This window comes from Protopterus annectens, chromosome 11.part0 (assembly GCF_019279795.1).
Source record: "Protopterus annectens isolate FY-2018-M chromosome 11.part0, PAN1.0, whole genome shotgun sequence".
NCBI lineage: Eukaryota > Metazoa > Chordata > Ceratodontiformes > Protopteridae > Protopterus > Protopterus annectens.
This window is the reverse complement of record NC_056745.1, coordinates 131,913,215-131,940,334: the sequence shown is the minus strand read 5'-3', so window position 1 is coordinate 131,940,334 and position 27,120 is coordinate 131,913,215. Positions and strand designations below refer to the sequence as shown.

Sequence of the window (27,120 nt, the reverse complement as noted above, 5' to 3'; positions counted from 1 at the left end):
TAAATATCTCCACATCAAGGAATGTGATTGAGGTGGTGAAGTAGTTGACAGAAAAGGTCAAATAACTAGTGCTCTGTTATAAATAAGCCTCAAAATTCACCAGCTGTTCTTCTGTCCCCTTCCAAACAATAGAGGTCATCAACAAAACTTTTATAAAAATAGATGGTTTCTCCAGGTATTATGGGGATCAAGGACACCGCACTCCTCCCACTGCACCAACACCAAGTTGGCATAAGTGTTAGCGCATGCTGTCCCCATGACTATGCCCCATTTCTGCAAATAATACTTCATACCAAACAAAAACACATTGTTGTGCAGAATAAGCTCAAGAAAACTGCATATCTCTGCAGTCTCATCAGGACCACATACATTCTTCCTGGTCAAGAAGTCACTAACTGCTTTAATTCCCACATCATTGGATATAACTGTAAATAAACTATTAACATCAAGCATAACCAAGATTCAATGCCCAAGTGACTGCTGATCAGACATTTGTGAGTACAAAGAATTCAGAAAATGGTGGCGGTGTCCTTTAATACCACTGGTGCAGGATCTGTTGTCTTCACAAATTTATGTCTCCTCCATAATTACCTGTGACTTAAAGAGCTCCTCAACTCTATTATTCACATTTACAATGATCTTATTAACTTCTCACATTTTTACTTCCATGTAGGTATCTGCATACATCTTATCTTCTCTTCATATTTGGTACTATCACAACTGCACCCCCTTTATCCGCCGGTCTGATGATATCGTCCCTACTAGCTCTTCAAGAGCTTTATATTCATCTCTGGTCAGATTGTAAAAGTCCCCCCTCTTCTCCTCATGAACAACTTTTGCTATCTCACCTTCACAAGTCCTAATGAAGGTATCTACAACAGGATGCAGGGCAGGGACAAATACACTCTAGTTCCTAAGCCTCATTAGGTTGTTTACATCTTCTCCTCCAGTTCCAAACATGCACTTCAGTATAATACTTCTCCCAAACAGCCGTAAATCCTTCACAACCTCACTTAGTCTCGGGGGTTGTGCGGGAATGAATGTCAAGCCTTTATTTAACACAGTCAGCTGTTCACTACTTAACTCCGTACCAGAGATATTCACCACCACCATGTCCTTCAGACTTCTGTCTTCCTGCTCTGGCTGTCTATCCTCTCCCTTGACTGAAAGGCTTTCAGTCTGACTGGCACCAGTAACACTGGAAAACCCGAGCCAATACAGTACTGCTGTTTAGGTCTCACCCCAGATTCTCTCTGGAGGATAAAGGCTCTTGGAGGCACCATGTAGGAGGCAAACTTTCCACCAAAGCATCTTTCATGGCAGAGCTCGTCACAGTACAATCCACTACTGAACCAGTGCTGTCACGCTGTTGTTGATTAGATAAACCCCTGTCGATCGTGGTAGCAACCATCACTCCTGCCTCCACAGTCCTATGAATAACATCACTGTTACAAATTTTAAAAATCTGCTAACTCATTACACTCCCAAAAACATTTTATTTACCTCTTTCTTCCCCATCACACCTCCAACATTTTTTTGTCTACACGAGAAAACATTCCTTCAAGTCTACTTGGGGTATAAAAAGTACCTATGCAATTTCCCAAGCAAAATTCCTCAGCCTTTTTGGAATCTGTTGCATACTTGGGAGCCTCACATATGTCCTTCCATTGTTCCCTTGTAATTTGCTTTTCCAGTCTCATTTCCCAATCTCTAACCTTCTCTGATCGATTCTTAGAGGTATCGTGCAAATTTTATATGCCCTACTAATTATCCCTTTTTGACAGCCGCTTCTGTTCTAGATTTGACTAAAACCTCTACAAGAGCAGGCCTTTCACTTTTACAACCAAAAGACTACCTATTTAAGGTTTGGCTCTGCTCTTGCACTACCCCTATCACTTTCTCTATGCTTATATACTGATATCTATACGTGGTAGGGAAGGCAGTCTTTAACCTGCAATCCAAACATCTTGGCCTCATTCCACTTTATTACCTGTCCTTTTCCAATTATTTGCTCCCAAATCTTGGTTCCTTTGCCAGTTTTCTCCTCTTGCCTAGTCTCTGTACCCCTACTTGCAGTCAACCCTATTGACCAAATTTTCTTTCTCCATTGCCATTTTGCATAATTCTTACAATACCTCCTGCAGTTGTATGAATATAATATTTTATGTGGTTGTTGTTATTCTCCTTAAGGATCTGCATCCGAAATCCCACTCTCTCCTTATTTATGGAACCTGCCCTCTCCTTCATCACCATCCCTTTCAACTTTGATTTAGAACCTTCTACTTGTGTTATGTATGTGAATCATAACTATGTGGCTCTAAAATATCCCCCTCAAATCAGGTACTCAACCACCCTACTCTATGGAGGGATCAGCTTGACTCACTTACCCTCTTCTCATCACAGATAAATTTCTTCAACTCTTTATTAATTCTTGTCCAGGACTTTTCCTTTGGTTGATTAAAATATGCCTGACCTGTATATACAACTAAAGGGACTAAAAACATTTTCACTGCTTGCATCTTACTATCCATATCCATAAATACAATCTTCCAATTTCTCAGTGTTGCTATTATCTTTTGTTTAGTCTCTTCCCACATGTTTTTAGCTGCTGTAACAGAAACCTTTTTAATCCATAATCCTAAATACTGCATCTTATGTCTCAATAAATATAGGTATTGCTGAACAAATTCATGTGTGGGTATATAATTTATGGCTACAGTCTGTTTTACCTTCATTACTTTTATATTCTGAAAAGACTTGAAACTGTCTCAAAATGTTTCAAAATACTGACATGTCCTTTTCTGGATTTATCAAGCACAAAATAATAACATCTGCAAATAAAGCCAACTTTTCTTGACTACCATACAAATTGTATATTTGAATTTCTGAGTCTATTAGTTTCTCTGACAATGGCTTTAAATATATAAAGCAAAAGGCAAAGAGCAGACCCCTACCTGGTTCCTCTTTGAGAGAAGAAACCTCTCCCTTTAATTCTTGCCTCCAGCCCTTCATATATTCTACTAATTAACCTTATTATTGTATCAAGGAATGCAACTGCTTCCATTTTCCTATTCATAAAATCCCAGCTTACTTTGTCTTATGCTTTCTCTGTATCAAGACTCACCAAAACAGTAGCATTTTCTTACATTCTGCTTCCCAATGGATCATCATTGTTCTGTTAATGTTAACAACTGTTTGCCCCCTCCACAAAACCACATTGATCCATATCTATTAATTTTGGCAATGACTTTGTCATTCTTTTAGCTAGTATAGACATAAATACTTCATAATGGGGGTCCAAAATTGAAATGGGCTATATGAAGCTGGGTCTGATGGGTGTTTACCCTCTTTTGTTAAGACTGCCATTAGAGTGTTCTTCAAGATGTTGGTCCTTCCCCCTCATTTTAAAATACCGTTACTGAAAATCTTCCAGATCATTATCACTTTCTTCCCTTCTAACTTCCAGACTTCCACAGGAATACCATTTGTTCTTGGTGACTTCACTGCAGATTGGTTTTATATCACCACTTTTATCTTGTATCCTCCTGTCCAGCTATTAATTATTGAGCTTCATCTTCCTCTAATCTTGGCATTGCTTAAGACTTCTATAAATTTTTCCAGTTGTAATCTATCTAGGTTACCACATTTTTTCTGCTGTATACAAAATTTTGCAACTCTCCATAGGATCTCTGGTTATTTTTTTCTTGTTGTTGTTGTGTGTTCCCTAAGTTTAATGACAGTCCTTGCTATTTTCTATTGCCTAAGTTGTTATGCTGAACGTTTGTGTGTGCTTGGGTTTTTATAAAAAAATAGTTGCTTAACAGCAATTTTTTTCTAAAATCATGTCCATTATCTGAATGCTTGTTAGTTTTCCCTTTAGCACTTGGCAGTTACTCCTTTTCTTGTTCTATGAGATTTCCCTTATTCTGCAATACTTTAACATTTGGCAACCCCTCTATATAATTCCTATCACTTCTTAACCAGATTTCTTTCTCTTTTATTCCTACCATATTTCATTTATCCCTCTCACTGTCACTTCTGTCAGAAAGGGACACAGAAAAAGTGACTGTTCAATAAGTGAGAATTCCATCATTACTCTCACAAGAGAAGTTTTACTGATGCACAAATCCAAATACTCGATAGATGTTTTAATTTTGTACCAGCTAAGCATGCAGATTTGGCTATCACATTTAAAGAGTTGAGGCTGTATTTTTGTAAATTCAACCTAACCTTTCTGTTGCATATCACATTGGATATTAAAATTTTACTTAGCCATCCACTTTTAACCAGCCATTGAATCCCACTCTTAAGGCTCTTGAGGATGTTTGTGAATTTGAAATTGAATAAAAAAAAACTGTATTATAATCTGTCTAAAGATGAGGGAGATGGCTCAAACTCATTAAAAAATAGCAAACAATTTAGATTTATGCAGGTTGACAAGGGGGTGGTGGGATGGTTGTTATGTAAGACTGTGATTATATTCAAACAATGGAAAATACTTAGCAATGTAACTGAATATAGCAAAATAAACTTATTGGAAATGCATCACAGCTTTCAGTTTATTAATAGGGTATTGTTAGATCTTTTTAAACAAGAGTTTTTAGTATTGATACACCCAAGGTAGGTATTCTATTTGATATACCAAAAATATACAAATATTATACATCATTCTCCTTTTGGACCTAATGTATCCGCCACAGTTTGTGACATATATTTCTATTTATATTTTGTGTTTTAAATTAGTATGAGCTTTAACAGCTTATATTAAAGATATGTGGCACTTTTTTAACAAAGATGAGGAATCTGTACCAAGTACTAATGAAACTGTGGTGTTTACAGATGACGTTACAGCATTGTTCACCTCTATACCTCTTATTGAAGGTTTGGATTGTTGATGCAGTTATATTTCTAAGTACAGCAAATGGTCCAATAATAAAATTAATACTATTTGTTTATTAATGGAGTTACTGTTAAACAATATTTTTTTATTTTTAATTCTTGTTGCTATCGAAAAGTCAAAGGAGTTTGTATGGGAGCAACATTGGCCCCTTTCTTTGCCAATCTTCTGATGGATTGGGGGAATTTAGAAATTTTACCGTCTCTTCCATCATTTGATTGGGTACAATTTTATACCAGATTTGTTGCTGATTTGTTTTTCATTTGGTCTGGTACTTGAGAAGACTGTGGTAGGTTTATTGAATAGTTAAACATAAGTACATCTTTTCTTGAATTTTCTTTTGGTAATATGGGTGATATTAATATTTTTTTAGACATCACAGTTAGTTTTGATGTATCCAGTTTGTGAACTGAGAGTAAGATTTATAGTAAGGAAAATCTTCTTATATTACAGTAATGATCATCCTTCTGTTGTTAAAAAGAACAGTCCCAAGGGGCAATTAATGATCGCATCTAGGCTCATTGTAAATCAACAAACATGTTTGAATGAAATAGAACATACTATCAATCCTTTTTCCAAGAGGGGTTGTATTATGACTTATCTTAGGAATATGGCTGCGTATGTATTTGATAATAGAAACCTTTTCCACCTGTTTTGTTTAAAGAAGATATTAGACGCAATACATACTTTTGTTTTGATATATCTACAGATGCTCAAAACATCCATCATTTTTTATTGAACAACTGAAAGTTTATCAGTAGGAATAGTGCACTTGTTAAAGAAATACCACATGTAATGTATATCAGGAACAACAATACTGAGAAATTGTTTACTATATACATGCATCTACTGACAAACCAAATGGAATATACAGATGTGGTACATATAAAGTGTGTCATTATATTTCCAGTGTGGGTTTTATTTATCTGTCTTTTTGCAATACATTTATCACACATTTGAGTCTAAAGGAGTGATTTATATTGCTTTATGTCAATTTTGTAATGCTTTCTATGTTGGAATTACTACTAGGCAACCTAGGACGCATATTTTAGATCATCAATATGATATGAAAAAATTCTGTTCTTTTGTGTTACAACACATTCCTATGTATTTAATGGTGATTATAAACCTGTGATAGAAAAAAAAAGGTTTGCAGCAATTTCATTTAAAGTCAAACAAAACACCTGGTTCAATGATTTGATTAATTTAAAGTGCTTTTTATAAGAGCTTAAAAACATTTAATTACATGGTTTTTAAATGTTGATGATGTCATGTGATGCTTTTATATATTAAATAAGCATTGATTACTGATTGTTTGTTTCATTCCATTCTGGTTATTTTTTTGTTTGATTTCATTTATTCTGATGAAGTCCTTAACTGTGGATGAAAGTGTTTAAAAACATTTCATTTTTGTCATCTTTTGATGGTTTCTATATAGTCTTCCCTATTATATTACCTTACCCTGCACTCCAGAATTTTTGTAGTGCAATTTTCCATTAGTGTATGTCTGTATATATAACTGTATATTAAAAATTCCATGCTTACCTGTCTTTGTTAATTACATGCGTAGCTCTGCTGCCTCATGTAGTGCCACTGATGTTTCCTTTGTTTCTCAAACTCTCAACAACTCCTAGACAATATTATTGTACATTGTGCCATATGGTAGTAAGTGTTACAAGCACTGCCTGGTAGAGTGTCGTTTGTTGTCTAAGGCTGCAGAGGAATAGTCACTGCACTCAATATATGCAGTAGGTGTGAAACGCTCATGGAAATATGTTGATTAGTTTGGGATACTTCATATATGATCCACAGCCCATTTAGTAGCACATTGAAATTATTATATTGTTAGAATTTTTATTTACTGAGCTTGTTTCAGTGAATGTTTCATATCTGGTGTGGAACTGTAACCTGTTCTTATGCTAGCATTATCCATGTTATTGTGGAAGATTTCTTATGTAGTTTGGCAATTGCGTTTTTTTTTTTTTTTTATCATTCTGTTGATTTGCAATTAAAACAAATGAATAAGATTTGGTCCCAAATCTGCTTCTCATGTTCCCAATGATACTTGGCCCTTGGACAAGTACAGAGCATGTGAATAAATTCTGCATCTTTGCAATGACTTTTCCAGCACTTCAGATCTGATTTCTTCACATCTTAAACAACCTTGCTGGAATCACTTGCGCAGCATGCTCACAACAGGCACCATTTTCTTAAACTTACTGCTCTTTTCTAAACCCATGCCCGATGTTTTTGACAATTCATAACTTTGTTGCCCTTTCTACTTATTCTGCAATTCCATATTTCATGCCTTGCTTCTCCTTTCCCAAAGTTCTAAAGAGAGCGTTACCCCTTCCCTTTTTTAATGGCTTGCCATTTTTACCATAACTCTAATCTGCCCTTTATCCTCATTTGGTAATCATTTGCATATCATACTATAAATATTTATTGAATGTATGACTACCATTCATACTGCTCAACCTCTTGGCACAAAAAATGTGAATAAAGCCAAATGTAATGGGAGACAAAGCCCCAAAAAGAGAGACACGTAACATTTGTGTTATACATTTTCTGAAGGCTAGGAAGTCTGAAACTCAAATGTCTGTCATTAAGTGATTTTGGTCCTCACTGATTTGTCACAAACTTCAGAAAACCACATATTCTATGAAAAACAGACAAAAAATATGAGGCAAAAATGCAGACATTCTGCAAAAATGTGAACAGTTGAGAGGCATGATACCATTGCTGACTACTTATATTTCACTTACCCTTGATTTTCCTGGAGTCTGGTCTGACTCTTCAGTTCCTGGCTGCCTGCAGTCATCTTTTTCTACACTTGGTGTTATATTTAAAATTGCTTTATAATGCGCAGAGTGCCATGATTACAATCTAAAATCAGTGTAACTTCCTCATTCAGTGCTACTTTAGTGTGAGATCTGGCTATAACAATGTACTCCCTATGCACTGTTAAAGTGTGACATTAAAACCTGACAGTGCTGGCCAGTAAACCACAGCAGTGGAAGGACATGAGGTGGCTTCAGCTCTTGTTTATACCTGCTGTGTGCTACATTACAGCCATTAAGTTGAATCAAACTGTTTCCCTTAGACATGGAATATATGAAAAAGACATCAACCACTTCCCACTGCTTTTCCGACTTCATTATAATGCACATAAGACATCACTTTTTTTTTCTACATCTTACTTTTGTATAACTAGTAGTACATGGAACAGATAAATCACCACTCACCAAGCACTACAAAGATCTAGGATTGGATTACTGATCATAACGTAGTATTATGTGTTCTCAAAATGGATGCCAAGACTTGCCTGTCAAGCTTTGCTCTTGAGGTGAATTTCTTGGCATTCATGTCTCGTACACATAATATACTTATTTTGAGACCTGATCATAATCCTCCATATTATTCTATGTTTTACTCTGTGGCGTAAGCCAACACAAAATCTTGTCTGGTAGTGAGACCTTTTACCAATCTTTTGGCCTGACTAACAAAAGCACCCTAGGCTTTACTAGGCTTGACATTGCTCCCATCCATAGGTGCCTACCTGCATTTACAAATCTAATGTAATGCTCTAAGTTAAACTTCAAACAGTACTTTAGAAGATGAGGAAGCTCCAGTCTCCAAACTTAAGTGCAATGTATACTTTTCTCTTAGTTATTCCCCTTCTTTTTTCGCTTGGATCCCAGAGCCAGGTAATTCATAATGACATAAGTAACTAAAGTAGCCAGTAAGTATGGCTATTCACACAAGAAATGGGGATTTTTTTATTATAAAACATACACCACACCAGGATAAAGTATAAATTCTTTACTGATGTATCCGTTACCTATGCTTATGCCTTCAAGGAATAATTTTTTACATCAAGCAGCCATCTTGTATACTATAACATCAATTGATTTAATTCATTCATTCCAAATGAACACTTAAATTACTCAATAAATTCATCTTAACATATTCATTAAATTGCCCGTGCTGAATTCCCTAATCATGGACATAAATTCATACATTTCATTTAATAAAATTTCATTTTGATCTAATACCATTAATAGATTCCATGTATTTAACTGGCATACTGTATAACAAATATTTAACTAGCATATTGTACAAAAAGCGATATTTCAACCATATACAAAATTTCATTGATACTGTGTACATAAGTGGTTGCAAATATCTATGCATTACGTAAATTAACTATGCCATATATCTGTGTACGAACCCAAACAGATCTGTGCCATATGCCCCTTGGTTGGCCCAAGTTGAACTGCAATGCTGAAAGAAAACCCTGTAGCATAATGATTCACTTGTCTTGCTTATTCATTATGCTCAAACTGCTATATTAGTAGGCCTGTCTCATAAATTGTGAACATTTAAATCCAGTTCCATATTTAACACCCTGGGATACATCGTCTTGAAATTAATAATGCTCTTGGTTTCCAACAAAGTTAGATTACCAATTAACTCATCCCCTCTCTGCTGTTTTGGTTTGGATAAGACACTAAAAAAGAAGGATTTATCTGAGCCTTCATGGGCTCGAATGAAATGTTCTGCCATGGGACTTTCCACCCTACCTCTTCTAATGTCACCCCTGTGCTCCATGATTCTTTTCTTCACAGCTCTTTTTGTTTGACCTATGTAGCACTTGATTGTGGTACATCCGTATCCTATGATATATATCACACCCCATGATTCACAGTTATACATGTCCTTAGCTTTATAAATGTTGCCATTGATATTAACCCCATCCAAATTTTTAATTTTCTTACATACAATACACTTCCCATAGGGAAAACTGTAAAAAAAAAAAAAAAAAATCCTTCCAAATTTCTCATCACTAAGGATGATGGGCCAATAGCTATTAACCAAATCCCTCAGTGTATCTGAAAATGGGGAGTATTTATTAACAAAAAATAAGGGATCCTGTGCTTCATCCTTCTTCCTAAAGTATATCTTGTCTCTATTTATTCTATCTTCTCCAACTATGTGACTGTGTGTTAGCCCCAACTTCCTTTTGATGCCACTGTGATCAAAACGTCTTCTTGATATCCCCTTCTTAACAATTTGTCCCTAACCTTTCTGAATTTGTGTACCAACTCCTCTTTCATTGAGCTATTGTTTGCAATACGGAAGTATTCTCCATATGGCTACGCTGCCAATAAATGGGGGGGGGGGGGCATGCATAACTATCAGCAGTCTGCTGTGTTGTTAACATAAGGTTTAAAAGCCACTGTGGAATTTACATTCACAAAAATTTCCAGATCTAAATATTGTATAGCAATCCTACTGGTATTAAAGGTAAACCCAAGACCAAAATTGTTGCCCTACAGTGTGTGTATAAAATCCCAAATTCATCCATCTCCCCTCAGCAGATGAAAATAAGGTCGTCTATGTATCTTTTAAATGTCAGAACCCTACTTTTATAAAATTCCATATTATACATGTTGACTTTTTTGAAATCCATAAACAAAACTGCGTATGCAGGGGCATAAGATGCCCCATTGCTGTCCCTTCCATCTGTAGGAAAAAAATTGTTAAACGTAAAACGGTTATGAGTTAAAGAAAACTCTAACAAACAAATCAAAATATCAGTCCGCGGACCTTTCCCCAACATACTTTTTTTACTGCCTTCAATCCACATTCAAACTTTGTTAGTATATAAAGATTTTACGCCAACACTGGCCCAGTAAATATCATGGGACCACTTCATGCATCTTATCAAATCGGCCAACTCTTTCCCATTCTTGATATGGAAAGTAACTCTGCATAAATGACTCTTCAGATGAAAATCCAGGAATACAACTACATTCTGCAGGAAAGCTCATTTACCCGACACTATAGGTCTACCTGGTGGGTTTTCAATGTTTTTATGCAACTTGGGTGTCACTTTAAAGATTGCATCTTTGGGGTTTCTGATATAAAGTTTACTAACATCTGTAGAGCTCAAAAAGCCCAACCTTTCCCCTCTCTAATATTTCCAACAGGATGCTGTTGAATTCTGTAACAGTGTTACATGTTAGTATTTCATATACTGTGGTATCTTCCAGCAATGCATAGGCCATCCCATTGTATTGTGTCTTACTCCTAACCCCCCAGTTTCTACCTTTATCCGCCTGAGTGAAGATGGAATTACCACTACTAAGTCCTTAACTGTTGTAAAGCATCCCATTGACTTTTGGTTAGATTAAATGCCCTAAAATGTTCCATAAATATTGTATTCCCTTTCAACATGCTTAACATAAAACAGTTTCAAAAACTGAAACACTTGTCGACATTTTTGGTGGCATGAAACGGCTCTTATATGGTACTTGCGGCATTGTCAACTTACCGTATCCAGTAAAAAAAAAACTCGTACCCTCATTCACAATGGCTTCTCCCCCCATCTTCACATAAAGAAGATCCTTCGTAATCATACACGGAGATGTTAAGCAACAGATTGTCTTCATTCTCACTTTCCGACTCACTGACACCCCCCCCCATGAATTGCAACAATAATATTGGCATCAGCATTGTGCATATCAAATTTTTTAGACAAATTTTGGCTACTATCGGAAAAATATTTTTAAATGCAATTTGTGATAAAACCTGAATTTCCAAAATCAATTCAGAAAGACTGGGACAATATGGGGGATGTATTTAGCCCCTTTGTCCAATAAAGCTATAGCATTACAGTCCAACTCCAAGTCAAATAAATTTATCACTTTCAAATTGTCCACATTAGTATTAAGTTCTAGATTCAAAACCGCTGTCTCCACATTCCTTGCAGCATCATGAATAACTTGATCCCCTTCAGTTCCTCCTCCTTCTGCCTCTATTACATTTTAGTTAAGTTTAATTAAGTTTTTCTTGCTGTCTTATGTTCCGTTTAACAATAACGCTCAACCAAACCTTGGTGCAAGCCAATGAGGCGGCATTCCACTCGTTCAGCAAATCATTCTCGTCATCCACAAAATCATAGGCAGGCAGTTTATTAATCCTGAGGCCCCTGGGGGTAATATCCAACACAAGGTACTTTTCAAGCAATTTGATATCATAATACAGCATTACCTCCTTGGTAAGTAACCTCTCCAGTTTTGACAAATCAACGTCATTTGGGCTCTCTTCCCCCATCATTAAGGGATCATCCTCTACTATTCTAGATTCTCGTTCTCTCCAAATATCCACACACATAAAATGGGACCCATCTGCTGCCATATTATCCACTCCAATACCACTCCACTATGAAAAGCACGCTGGAACCTTCATAATACGATAAAACACACACCACACCAGGATAAAGTATAAATTCTTTACTGATGTATCCGGTACCTCAGCTTACACCTTTAAGGAATAATTGTTTACATCAAGCAGCTATCTTATATACTATAACGCAATTGATTAATTCATTCATCATAATTATTTACTGATGTATCCGGTACCTCAGCTTACACCTTTAAGGAAATAATTGTTTACATCAAGCATCCATTTTATATACTATAACGCAATTGATTGATTAATTCATTCATCATAATTAAATACTTAAATTACTCAAATGCATTTTAACATATTCATTAAAGTGCCCATACTGAATTCCCTAATCACGGACATTCTTTCACTAAATTCATACATTTCATTTAATAAAATTTCATTTTTATCAAAATTTCATTTTGATCTAATACCATTAATAGATCCCATGTATTTAACTGGCACACTGTATAACAAATATTTAACTAGCATATTGTACAAAAAATGATATTTCAACCATATACAAAACTTCATTTATACTGACTGTGTTGACTATGCTGTAAGTAAATTAACTATGCCATATATCTCTAGACGAACCCAAACGGATCTGTGCCATATGCCCTTTGGTTGGCCCAAGTTGAACTGCAATGCTGAAAGAAAACCCTGTAGCATAATGATTCACTTGTCTTGCTTATTCATTATGCTCGAACCGCTGCATTGGTAGGACTGTCTCATAAATTGTGAACATTAACCCCCTGGGTTTCTTTGTAATGTACGTAAGACATCACTTTTTTTTATACATCTTACTTTTGTATAACTAGTAGTACATGGAGCAGATAAATCACCAAGCACTACAAAGATCTATGATTGGATTACTGATCATAACATAGTACGTGTTCTCAAAATGGATGCCAAGACTTATCCATCAAGCTTTGCTCTTGAGGTGAATTTCTTGGCATCCGTGTCTCATGCAGATAATACACTTATTTGAGACCTGATCATAATCCTCCATATTTTACTCTGTGGCGTAAGCCAACACAAAATCTTGTCTGGTAGTGAGACCCCTTTATCAATCTTTTGGCCTAACAAAAGCACCTTAGGCTTTACTAGGCTTGACATTGCTCCCTTCCATAGGTGCCTACCTGCATTTACAAATCTAATGTAATGCTCCAAGTTAAACTTCAAACAGTACTTTAGAAGACGAGGAAGCTCCAGTCTCCAAACTTAAGTGCAATATATACTTTTCTCTTAGTTATTCCCCTTCCTTTTTCTCTTAGATCCCAGAGCCAGGTAATTCATAATGACATAAGTAACTAACTAACTAAAGTAGCCAGTAAGTATGGCTAGTCACAAGAAATGGGGATTTTTTTATTATACTGTGGGGAGCAGCAGCACTGCTTTTAATTGTAGTAATTCTTCCAGCTAGTGTATGATCATTCATGCCTCTCTCTCTCTCTGTATGTATGTATGTGTATATGTATATGTATATATATATATATATATATATATATATATATATATATATATGCATAAAGTTCCAATAGCGAACCTCGTACAAACATAGAAGACTGTACTTTATCTTTTTGTATCATTACAGAAGAGCATTCAAGTTGGTTCCTTCCTACCTTCATCATATATTACATTGGTGTAACTATTCAACAGTACTTCTTGCCATTATTTATGCACTCTGTAAAGTGCTAAAGATACTGACAATTCCATTGTAGACTATAACGCATGACGCTTAGACTCATGTATATTCCAAGGCCACTTACGTTTAGTGGCCATTCTTGACTTGCCATTATCCTCACTTCTTCACCTCTGAATATGTCTACAGCTCTTCAAATTAGTTTAGTTGATGAAAGCATTTATATTTCACTTTAGTGGCTCAGTAATTATTCCTTTTATTCCTACAAACTGTTTTACTTCTTTTTACTCATTTGGTGATATAGCCACCTGAAGCTTACTGCACAGAGTTAAGGGCTATTGGCTGTTTCATTATTTTGGTTCTCAGATGAAGCCCCTTTAAATTAAATTAAATTTCTTTGATAGTCACTTCCATTTCTGCTTCAGTTTTCCAAGTAGCTAATGAGTAAACACTTGAGTATTATTAATATGTGTGTGTGTGTGTGTGTGTGTGTGTGTGTGTGTGTGTGTGTGTGTGTGTGTGTGTGTGTGTGTGTGTGTGTGTGTATACACGTACATACATTCAACATGGGCGACAGGTGCTCTGTACCGGAGGTCAACCCATCACTGGTTAGATCAGACCATAAACTAATCACCCTGGATGTCCACACCCCACCACCATCCCCAACCAAGGAAACCACAGTGAAAAATTTTTCTAAAGCAAACTTCACCTTACTTAAGGCAGAAGTGGTAAGTTTCACAGCCCCCACGCTAAAGGATAACACTGCCCAAGATGCAGAATCCTTTACAATTGCACTCTATGAGCACCTACAAGGATGCATGGATCGTGCCATCCCTAGCAAAACCAAGACTCACTCCCCTAAGAGAAGGAAACTAGTCTGGTGGACTCCTGCCATAAACAGGTTATACAACAAAAGGAGGAAACTAGTTCAGAAAGAAAAACAAATCCCTAGAAGGAAAGACATCCCTGATCAGTATCAGTAAGAAATTAAGGTCCCTCATAAAATCATCCAAGGCTAACTTCGAAAGAAAAATAGCCAAGGATTCGAAAGATAACCACAAAGCCTTCTTTAGCTATGTCAAGAATCTAAGTGGCAACTCGCAGATATGCTCTGAGATAGCACAAAATATACTGAACCTACTGATATTGCCAACATACTGGCAGATTCAGTGCAAACTTCACCTCCCTCTCACCTTCAAAAGGGCCCACAACAATACCGGAAAAGTATAGTGTCCTGGAAATCACAAAAGCACAGGTGAAAACAGCCCTTTCAAAAGCCAAAAACACAGCATCAATGGGGCCAGATGGTGTTCCAGGCTGCATCTTGAACGAACTAACCCCCCACCTAAACACGCTGTTCAACCTCAGCCTCTCCACAGGCTATGTGCCCATAGAATGGCGCACAGCAATGGTTATTCCACTCCATAAAGGAGGGGCCACAACTGACCCTGGTAATTATTGCTCCATAAGCCTGACTAGCCTGGTCTGCAAGGCTATGGAGCGCATCATCATAGAACTCATTAACAAAGACATTGGGAACCTCCAAACACTTGACCTGACCCAGTTCGGCTTTGTTAAGGGTAGATCATGCCTACTAAACCTGGTTGACTTCTCTGAGACAATTACCAAGGCCATAGACGAGGGAAAGGTGGTTCACACAGCCTATCTTGATCTTGCCAAGGCATTCAACACCATTCCTCACTCCAGTATTATAGAAAAACGCACCAGCCTGAACATAAACCCCTACGTCACAAGATGGGTTGCCAACTGGCTTACAGACAGAACTCACACGGCAAGAATAGCGGGCTCCAGGTCTGACTCTAAACCAGTCACAAGTGGTGTCCCACAAGGCTCTGTTCTGGGACCCCTACTGTTCGGCATATATTTCTCAGAAGTAGAGGCAAACACAGGAGGACTATGGCTAACCAAGTTTGCTGATTACTGCAAACTGGGAGCCATAATTGACTTTTCGGCTGACATGGACATCCTCCAAAAAGGCCTTACTGAGACAGACAGCTGGTGTCAAAGTCATGGCCTCAAGCTAAATGCCAAAAAATACATAGTCATCCCATTTGGGAAAAACAAAACACCCACAAATTACCACATAGGCGGCAGCCCCCTTAATACAGAAGAGGTAATAAGAGATCTGGGGACCCAGGTAGATAATAATCTCTCATTTGACAATCATATTGCCAAAGTAGTAAGGAAATCCTTCTATGTGGCCCATCTAATTACTAAGGGGTTCGCATCTAGAAATAAGAAGGTTATAGTGCCCCTCTACTCTGTCACTCATCAGACCCATCATAGAGTACAATGCCCCATTTGGGATGTATCTCACAAGACACAACAGCTTGAAAGACCACCAAAGCACCTCACCAAGAGGATTACTGGCCTCAAACATTTGTCCTATGTAGCCCGACTGAAAAAACTCCGGCTGTACTTAGTGGCATATCGCTTACACAGAGGTGATCTCTGTCTGACTTACATAGCCATGTCCAACTCAGAATTGATGGACATGCTCCACCTAAAGAAATCCAAGTCACTGCGAGCCATGCGCTCTAGTGAGCTAAACCTCACCACAACAATAAATAGAACATGCTGGAGGGATAGATTCTTGTCACAGAGACTCCCCATGCTTTGGAACAAAATTCCTAACTACATTAGGCAGAGCCCCTCACTAATGCTCTTTAAGAGAAGCCTTGATGAGTGGATGGGTAACAGAAAATACACCCCTGGGATCACTTCATTGGCTCTGCTTGGCAGAGGCTCAGTTAATCAATGGGGCGGCGAAAGCTGACACACTCTGGCTAGGCTTATAAATGCCCTTGGGCAGATAGCCTAGTACCTACCTATGAAATGTTTAGTCTGAACTGAGAATGCACCATTAAAAGTAGTAGAGTCCAAAGGCGGCTTAAGTTTCTTTCTTACATTTCCATGAGGTATGATTCCACAAAATATGCAATGATTTAGGAAGTTTCATACACCAGGGGAAGGGATGGGTACTCTGCTCTTGAAGCTGGGAAGCCATCTGAATAATAGCGAGAATTTCTGATTTGCTCTGAAACCAGAAAAAATGTCAAAATCATGTAACCTCTACATAATGTGTATTTCTGATTCTGGGTCTGATGAAAGTAGGAAGCATTCTTTGAAAGCATTAGTAATTTCAGAGCTAGATTTAAAAGTGGGCTTTCTTTCAGGCAAGACATTGTAGAAACAGCCTTCACTAAAGGATCTGTGATCAGCAGCAACAGGGTGGGCAACACAGGATAATGTTATCTGGTGCATTTGTTTCAAGGGAAGGGGCAAAAATTTCTAAATACTTCTACAGAGTATAATATAGTACTTTAATAGTGACAGCCAATTCCACAAGCCAGAAAGTGTCAAGTGAGTCCTGAAAGTATGGCCAATGGACGGAATCGTGAGTCCTGAAAGTATGGCCAATGGAAGGAATTAAATGACCTTTCAAAGTATGTAAACGCTGCCAAGAAAATAAAAGAAACTAAATTTAGGAGGCTTGCAAGAGAATGAATAGTGATCTTGGGTGATATGCATTTGAAATCCCCTTCATGTGAATTCAAATTGATGGGGATCTTGTGCAAGGATGGACTGAAAACTTGCAGTCAGATTCTTGCATATATTTTTGATTCAGTCTAATTTCAAGAGGATGTTCCACAGATGCTGGCCTGGCACCCTTGATTGCTATCTCTCTCTAAATATGGATATAATAGGAAATAGAATGAATGGCCTGATGGTTTTATGTATATTTCTGTTATGAAACTCTGGTCATGGGGATTTCCTGTTTGACATCTTTGAAACAGCAGTTGAATTGTTTGCTTCAGGTTCCTAAATAGAATCTAGAGGATTTTGCATGTTGTAGTGTTCAGATTTGTAAGACTGGGAGCCTTTAAAAAGGATGGGATTTAACTCCATTTCCATCTTGCTGGTCTGTTGCCTGTCCTGATGCAGTGAAGATACGACTACTAGAATAGTTCATTTTCACCCCATGATATGCTGTAGGAATGTTACTATTCCTCAGCCCTGAAATAAACCTGCCATTTCTTAAAGCAGTGCACCAAAGCCTTTCCTAATATTCTTCCTCAGCTAGCTTGCAATGAGGCCCAGACAGAGGTCAGCCCTATTCTTAAGTTCTGAAGATGCTGTCTTTATACAAATGCATTGCATGACTTTTTATTTTTAACCTTCTCTTCTTTGCATTTCATACGTACCTCTCAAGCTGTTGTATTTTTGGTTCTGTTTCATAAGTAGCAGGGCTTTTGCCACTGTATGTCAGGCTGTTAATTCTTAACTTGGATGATTCCAACCAAAGAAAAGGTGATATGGAGTGTAACAGGTTAGAAGGCATGTGCTTATCTAGTGCTTCAGTTAAAAACCACTTGCATTTCTGGATCTTTGTTTGTAAGTGGATCTGCCAAACAGTGTTTTTTTCTGTGTCAGGGTTGCCATAGCAAAACCCATGAGCTCCTATGAACATTGCATCTTGATTGGATAGGTTGTAGTCAATGGTGGAAGTACCTCTAACCTTATATTCTAGATTTGACTGCCCCTACAGAGAGGAGAGACAAAGGTGTAACGAGGGGAATCTGAATGGAATGTTTGTAAAATATCATCGAGAGGTGATAAATGGGAAGATGGTCTGCTAGCATCATTTGGGCTTTTAAATGCTTTTCAAATTTGTTCTGCCCTTGATTAGCACTTTTACCACATTGAAATCTCCTTCAATAATTATAGCCAGTTCTTTCCAGTTTAAATATGGAAGTGAAACACACTGAGTGGGGTTAAGTTCAGTCAACAGAAGTAACTATCTACAAAAGGCCTGTGAGGAGTAATGCATTCTGCTGTAATGCACTTGCTGTTCTCATTTTTCCATCTCCTCCACTTTCAAATCCAGATTTCCTTTTACTAGAATAAGATGACTGTCTTAATGCAAGGCTGTAAAGTCTAATGCTATTCCAGCAGATGAGTGAGCATTTTTATGCTGTTTAATCATTTTCATTTTTGAACAAGTAAAACATCAGCATTAAATTTGCAGATAAACTTAAGTTTAACTTTCAAATGCAAGTCTCTTGCATTAGTGGTTAAGCATTTCATCAGTACATACCATGTAAAAATGGTAAAGTCAGAAGAAATTAATTTTTATTTCATAGATTTCCTATGCAGATGCTAGGGATAGAGATAACTAGAAAAATACTGATTAGAAGTTATAATGACAGGGAAGCTAAGGAAGGCTTGTTAGAGCTCCACCTTGAAGTACTGCCAAAGAGCCAGAATGCCGTAGCCATGCATAACTAATGGGAGTAAACATCTCCCCTCTTCTCTTAGAGGTCTGCCTGTAGGGTTTCACTTAATACTATGACCCATGAAGTGAAGTCTTGTAGATATTTTATTTTTTCCTGTAGTCCTAGCCTGCATCTTCTGGTCTGCCTTAACCATGCATGAGAATAAAATCCAGTCATATATTCTGGGGTTGTTTTGTTGTGAACTGATATGACTGGTATAGTTGGTATGTCCTTTGGTTCCAGGTGATGGCTTTTAGTGTTCATCTTCCCTATTTCATGTGGGGATAAAATGCCAAACTTGTTTTGTGTTGGGGCATTGAATAAATGGTGATGTTCTGATTTTCTTGGTAGTTTGGAAGGGTCTCTTGCTCATGAAGGAATGCTGTCAGCTTTTTAAGGTTGGCATATGATTTAAATGTAGACCACAACACAGCAATACACTTTCCTGGGGCTGTTACAGCTTTGGTCCCTTTAATTTCTCTTTTGCTATGGTGGGTGGTGGTTGTTCCACCACTGACAAATTATCTACAGGGATGGTGACATTCTGCTGCTGTAAGTAGGTCAGGAGAGTCGAAAGCTTTACAAATATACTACTGTCTAATTCGAAGAGTGGCCAGAAACTTACAAAATGTAAAAACACCACTGCCATTGCACAATTGCCTTATTTAAAAATAGATTTCCTATTACTGATAACTTGAAAGAGCCACACCTCTGACACAACTTGAAAAGTTCACCTTCTCTTGTGATCTGTAGTATTCATAGTTTGTTACTATAACTACGTAACTTAAAGATTACAGTCCTTGAAGGTTGGAGTGGGGCAGGTGCGACTTCAAGGAATGGTGGGCTCACTCTGGGGGCATGTATAGTATATTTCGTTAGTCATATACCTGCATTTCCTCTGTGTTTTTGGATTTTTTTTTGTTAGATATTGTTGTACCTTTTCTAGTTTCTTCATGTGCCTTGTTCAAATGCTGAATAATGCATCAGAAAATGGTTGTAGAGATTGGATCTGTGAGATGTAAAGTAGTACAGAGCTCTCTCTGATGTGACTACACATTCCTTTTGGAATTAGGCTACATATAGTTTGCTGACTTTGAAAGGTGCATTCTGTTCACCAATTAAACTGTTGCCTACTGTTGTCCCTAAAGCCTTAATGATGTCATTTTTTATGATTTGACCATCTGTTTTGTAATTATAATTCATATACTTTTGGAAAGTCTTATTATGCTACATTTACTGAGATTAATGATTAGGGTATTGATTCTACAGCAACTGTGTTTTATTTTGAAGATTATCTTTGAGGACCTTACCATCTTTAATTGAGACAATTGTGCTCTCCAGTCTGCAATAAGCAGCATATTTAGTCATGCATTAGTCATTTCCCACTTCAATAGCTGAGAAAAATAGCCCCGAAAGAAGTGGTTGCAGTACACACACTCATGGCACACCACTGATACCCCTCGTTTGGATAGACTGGTAACCCTTCCACTCTGACTTATTGTATTTTATTGCTTACAAATGCTTTACTCATTGAATTACGTACAGATTGACATTTAGTACTTTTGATTTGCCATTTATTTCCTTATGTGAAATAGTGTTACTTTTATCTTGCCAAAAGAATGGCACATGATTCCAAAGATAAGGGTTCCCTTTAACAAACCCATAGTCTTTTCTCTCTATATCATATCATATTTTGGGTAAGCTTCATAATGACTCTTTCCATGAGTTTAGGAAAGGCCTGATTGATAACTGTATCACACTCTGCTTCTGGGAAAAGCTTTCAGTCAATTGTGGGAGGTACTCATGTACTCACTTGCATTCGAGAATTGCATATATACCGACTCTTGCATGAAAATCCGATGCAATGATACTGCAAGAGCCTTACTAATGGAACTAATTTGTTCTGTCACTTATTGGATGGCGGACTGGACCACAAGTATTTTTTTTTTTTAAGGCGTGAATCATTTTCTATAAAAGGGCAAACAGTACAAGAAAACTTGAAGCATAATTATCGAATAACAAACGTAACAATTCCAAGAATGATATTAACCGGGAATTGCCACAAAATAAAAATGGCAATAGTAACCTTAAGATATAATAATGGTGCTGCTGTCTTCTACAGCCGCAAATCATTATCCTGTTTATTGGCATGGCAGGAAACTCCGGTCATGTTTGTGCATCAAAACATTTGCAGGATGCTTCCAGTACAAGCAAAGATCTGAAATTTGCTTTGAATTTTGACACTGTTGGTTGTTCATTAGTGTCATAAAATCTGCATTCATATGAACAGTAACAGTCACAGCGAGGTGTTTATCCCTATCTCGGTTGTTCTTCCATTTCACACACACACACATACATGCACACTCACAACCATGTCCAGTTTCACGTGTCCAATCTACCTATTCGACGTTTTGTAATGGGGGAGGAAACTGGAGCAAATCCTGTGTACTGGTACCTTCTGACACTCACTTGTGTGCATTTCACATTATGTTATAATTTGATATCCTGTAAACATTACACCCCCTACCTTATATAATCTTTTTTTCTTTTTATTGCATCATTTTCCCAGGTCCATATGAAAATGGGGCTTGTCTGATAGAACTAACCCAGTTAACAAAATGTAAATATAATAAATAAAATTAAAATTAGAAGAGATATTCTGTAGAACAGCGAAATCCGTTCCAGTGTACTATATGTGACATGATGGTCTCATCACTAACAATGCGGATTCAGCAAATTCTTTTCCCTGAACAACTGTTTTGTAATGATGGGTTAAAAACCAAACAATCCAATGTGCCACAGTTGCACCCTGACTTTTGTTACATGGAACTCGACAAATAAGCAGTTGCCTTGGAACGTCCAAATGTCAGTTCAGAAATTGTAAAGCCACTGCTAAGGATGGGCAGGATGAAACCGAAACATTCAGGCTTATACAAAATGCAAAACAAAATGAAATGCCATACTTCAAGCTTTAATTTTGATTTTTTTTCTCCATTTCATTATGAAAACCAATATGCAATACAGATTGCTGCTGTTACCATAAAGAAGACCCTTGTGCAACATGGCACACTAAGACTGGGTTATCTGTACTGCAGAGGCTAGCAGATAAGGCAGATGCTGGTCTGGAGACCTTGATCTCCTTACTGATTACCAGATGTGGATGAGGTAAAGCCCAGAGGAGGCCAAGGTGGGTCTGGTAGAGATAGTGAACAAGGAAAAGAGATGGTGATAATGATGGGCAGCTGTGGGGAGCCAATAAAAATCAAGAAAGATTTATATCTTCCCCAAATTATGATAATAGCCAGTAAAGAGTCAACTATTCCACTTATAATTATCACTTTTACAAATACTTTGCACACAGATATGGAGGTTTAAAATTCTACTTTTCATTGCATTTACCTACTTCCTATCAGTAATCTTTTTCCTGTATATTATGCTTTCTGACACACACTGCACTAAATCTTTTGTTACAGTAGTAGACACCATGATACTTCTCAAACTACTATATGGAATTGTGGCTGTGGGAATGCTGAATAACTATGTCCTTAATAAATCAGACACAGCATGCAATACAATCTCCAAGTTTGCCACAGAAAGCCAACCTCCATCCCCTCACTATGTTGCCTTAAATAAGCTTGGATGACCCAAACTTTAATCGAAGTTTCACTGTAATCTGTCAACATTTGCATGGAACCATCCAGCCATTGATGTGAGTCACATCTGACTGCCACCGTGAGACTATGAACAATTGTCACCATCCTTTGAGGTTGCTAGACAAGTAGATTGTCAGGCCTTTTGTGTGTAACACACACACACACACACACACACACACACACACACACACACACACGTGCGTGCACAAGTACACACACGTGCGCGCACAAGTACACTGCGTCGCGCACAAGTACACTGCGTCTTGGCGCACAAGTACACACACGTCTTGGCGCACAAGTACACACATGCGCACACAAGCACACACACACATGCGCGCACAAGCACACACACACACACACACACACAGACGTGCACAAGTACACACACACACACACACATGCACAAGTACACACACACAGACATATGTGTACACACACACACACACACACATGTGCGTGCACAAGTACACACACGTGCGCGCACAAGTACACACACGTGCGCGCACAAGTACACACACGTGCGCGCACAAGTACACACACGTGCGCGCACAAGTACACACACGTGCGCGCACAAGTACACACACGTGCGCGCACAAGTACACACACGTGCGCACACAAGCACACACACACATGCGCGCACAAGCACACACACACACACACACACACACAGACGTGCACAAGTACACACACACACACAGACGTGCACAAGTACACACACACACAGACGTGCACAAGTATACACACACACACACACACACACACACACACACACACACACACACACACACACACACAGAGTCTCCAATCCATTTTCCATTTGTCGTTTGGATATGGGAGGAAAATGGTGTACCTGGAGGAAAATGGTGTACCTGGAGATGACCAAAATGAAGACGGGAAGACATAAGGCTTCTCAGAAGATACACCAGGTAAAAAAACAACCAGAGAACCTACTGCTGTGAGGCAGTAATGTTAGACTGTGTGATAGCACCACATTTTTATATTAAAATTGCTATATAAAACTTGCTGCCCAGAACTTGCTAATCTGTTATTAAATATAGGATGTCTACTAAAAAAAAAAAAAGGCACTAACAAGATTCTCCAAAACTCTATCAGCCGTGGTGACAAATCCTCCTGTCACTTATTTCTCTCTCTTTCTTTCTTTTGGAATAAAGTTCTATATGACTTAAGAGAACTGGGTTTCTTGTTGTTATTTAAACCAGGCAGTAAGGCCTTTTTCCTTACATCTGCTCTGTACTTTGGGCTGCAGCTTCACACCATTAGTAGAGACCAGGTCTCTCGGTCTGCTGCAAGTGTTGGAGGAGTACACTGGTCCGTTTTTGGTAGCTTGTTCCATGGTTCATGGCATGATGGATATATGGGAGTAGGACTGTGGATAGGTCAAAGTAATAAAAAACTTGTACTACTAATGCAAGGCAAGTAATCTCAGTTTGAGTCTTGCTGAAACTGTTAATGTGGCTTTAGTCAGCCAGTGGGAAAGAAATGGGCCATAAATATGATGAAGGGGCTTAACTGTCTAGAGGGGGAGGTAAAAAACTAACAAACAAAGCAATAAAGGGACATTTCTGTAATGCAGTACATCTTTTAGTCTGTTACCTTACACTTGCATATAGGTCCTATCTTGTATTACAAAATATTAAGGCTGCGCAGTTTATTGACATGTTGTGATATGACTATTAATCATACTTCAGTCAATATATTAACAGCTGACTCACTCATTTTATATGTGCATGTTTTAGGTTATATGTATATGACTCAGATCATCACTGTAGTTTTCATCTTACATGTGTACCTCTCAATTGTACCTCATTGTGAGGAATGTTCCTCTTTTTTGAGTTTTAAAACTTCAATGTTCCATGGTGATCCACAATGGAATGGTTTGTTGAACATTCATTGTTGATAAAAGTTTTTAACAAATATTAACATTAAGTAGTATTAAATCCTACTAAATCATCAAAACAACTTTTTGTAAGTATTTACATATTTAACCATGCTGTGAACTTCCTCATTAAAGTTGTTTGCAAGTATTCTATATTTTCCAGTTTGCTTCACATTATGAAAGATGGTATTCAACTTAGGAGCTTTGCTTGCATGCTCTGTCTTACAGACGAGATCTGTTAATTACAGTTACAAATATTTTGATTGGTATTCAATACTGGTTTTATTCTATGATTTCTGAACTAATATATATATATATATATATATATATATATATATATATATATATATATATATAATATTATATCTATATATGGGTCTAGGACTTTTCACTGAATGCACATTTCACCGAAACTCAAATGACTGAACACAAATCATTGAAAGTACAATTCATTGAAAACTCAATTCACTGAAACACATTTCACTGAAAGTTATATGTGGCCTTTCCCCACTGTAGTGCGACCCTGGATTTAGTATATATAGTAAGGGAGGGTGTGGGCGGCATAGCCTTCCCACATATTTTAAGTATATATTATGTTCGGAAAAGAGTAATATATTGGAATTGCAAATATCCATGTATATAGTTCAAAATATTTAAAATATGTGGGGGGGGCTATGCCCCCCCCCTACTATATATACTAACTCCAGGGTCGCACTACAGTGGGGAAAAGGCCATAACTTTCAGTGAAATGTGTTTCAGTGAATTGAGTTTTCAGTGAATTGAGCTTTCAGTGAAAAGTGCACACTAATTTGACTTTCAGTGACATGTGCATTCAGTGAAATAAGTATGTACAATCTGACCACTGAATAATATTCAAACCTTTTCTCCCTAAGTCGTCTCCAAAAATGGCCTTGACCCACCTACCTGAAAGAACTAACCCAATCAACAAAATGTCAGTAAATAAACACTTACATAAATAAATACTGGGGATTCCAACAGGTGAAGTATTCTCACTAGAATTTATGCTTCCTTACTCTAGATCCAGAAATACTGAATGGTATATATATGTCGGAAGCACTGAACCCAATTTTTATGGAAAATTTTAAGAAAGATCCAACTCTAACATGGCAGTACTTTGGTGGTTCCAGTGGCTTCTTCAGACTGTACCCAGGTAAGTGCCAAATCACACAAATTGTCATACATAGATAGTCTCAGGGAAAACAAGATGGTAAGAGAGTACAGAAATCTAGAAAACAAAAGTCATTTAGGGAGGAGCATGCATGAAAAGAGGGGGGAGAGGTGTAGGAGATGGACGAAGTGAGAGGAGATTATGATTGTGTGTGTGTGTGTGTGTGTGTGTGTGTGTGTGTGTGTGTGTGTGTGTGTGTGTGTGTGTGTGTGTGTGTGTGTGTGCACATGTGCACATGTGTACGAAGAGATAAACTGAAGCTAGGGCTGTAGAAGGAGCAGTGAAACAAGAACAAAGAGGTAAAAGTAGTAAATCAATAAGTATTTTAGCTTTATTTACTTAAACTTAAAATGATGCTGCCTTGTAACAATATCTAAGACAAAAGTCCATACCATAGTTTTCATTTTTGTATTGTGTGTTTTGGAAAAAGTTTATTCATGCTTCTAGGTCATGGGAAGTTGGATCCTATCCTGGCTATCGAGGCATGCAATGTAAAGAAGCTAATCCTTGAAGGGGCACAATCCCCTGCATCAGACAAGCACACACACATGCCACTCGCACACACGCCACTCACAAACATATTCACACACACAGGCACCGACATATGAGACCCACACACACACACACACACATACACACACACACACACACACACACACACTGCACTTACAGGCACGCACACACCCCCACAGACATGCATACACACAAACATACACTTGCGGAGTCGCATATAAAATTCATTCCTATCAACTTTTAAACTGCCAAACTAAAAACTGCACTCCCATTTGCAAGTAAAGCAAAACTGTGTAACAATTAATAAAAGCATATATTCCTGGCTTAAAAAGTACTTTCCCACTCATGAAAGTGAATTTAAACATTAATAATAATAATATGTGGATGTTTTTTTCTCCAAAAGGAACTTATCTGCCTTGCAATGGAACAGCAGAAGCCGACTGTCAATCTTTGAAAGCCCACAGAGCTGTGCTTTCTATTGTGCTAGGAAAGCTGTGAAGGGCTTAGTGCCCAAACCTGTCTTTAGTCACCTCCTCTTCAGCTCACTGACAGTCTGGGCATGTGGAAGGTGCTCTGAAGCTTTGGAAACTGTCTGGCTGTTATATCCTGTATAGGATATAACCCATATAGCTTAGGCCACTGCAGCAACCATCAGTGTGAAGAAGAACATCTGCAATACCCTGGAAAAACACACATGTAGACACATGGTGGACATAGAGACTTTGCACAGATGGCATACCAATCAAGAACCAAAATGGTGTACATGGTGCAGTAAAGCATTAATGCTAAAGATGGC

The 27,120-nt window shown here is 37.8% G+C and overlaps 1 protein-coding gene across 4 annotated transcripts in view; it reads left to right on the top strand.

Moving 5' to 3' along the window:
• CACNA2D4 (calcium voltage-gated channel auxiliary subunit alpha2delta 4) overlaps positions 1 to 27,120 on the top strand; it is a 2,573,275-nt gene that overhangs the window by 357,211 nt on the left and 2,188,944 nt on the right. For all 4 annotated transcript variants that reach the window (XM_044087505.1, XM_044087506.1, XM_044087504.1 and 1 more), the window contains one exon: positions 25,662 to 25,793. In XM_044087505.1, coding sequence (XP_043943440.1) covers positions 25,662 to 25,793 — 132 coding nt within the window. The remainder of the gene's footprint in view (positions 1 to 25,661; positions 25,794 to 27,120) is intronic.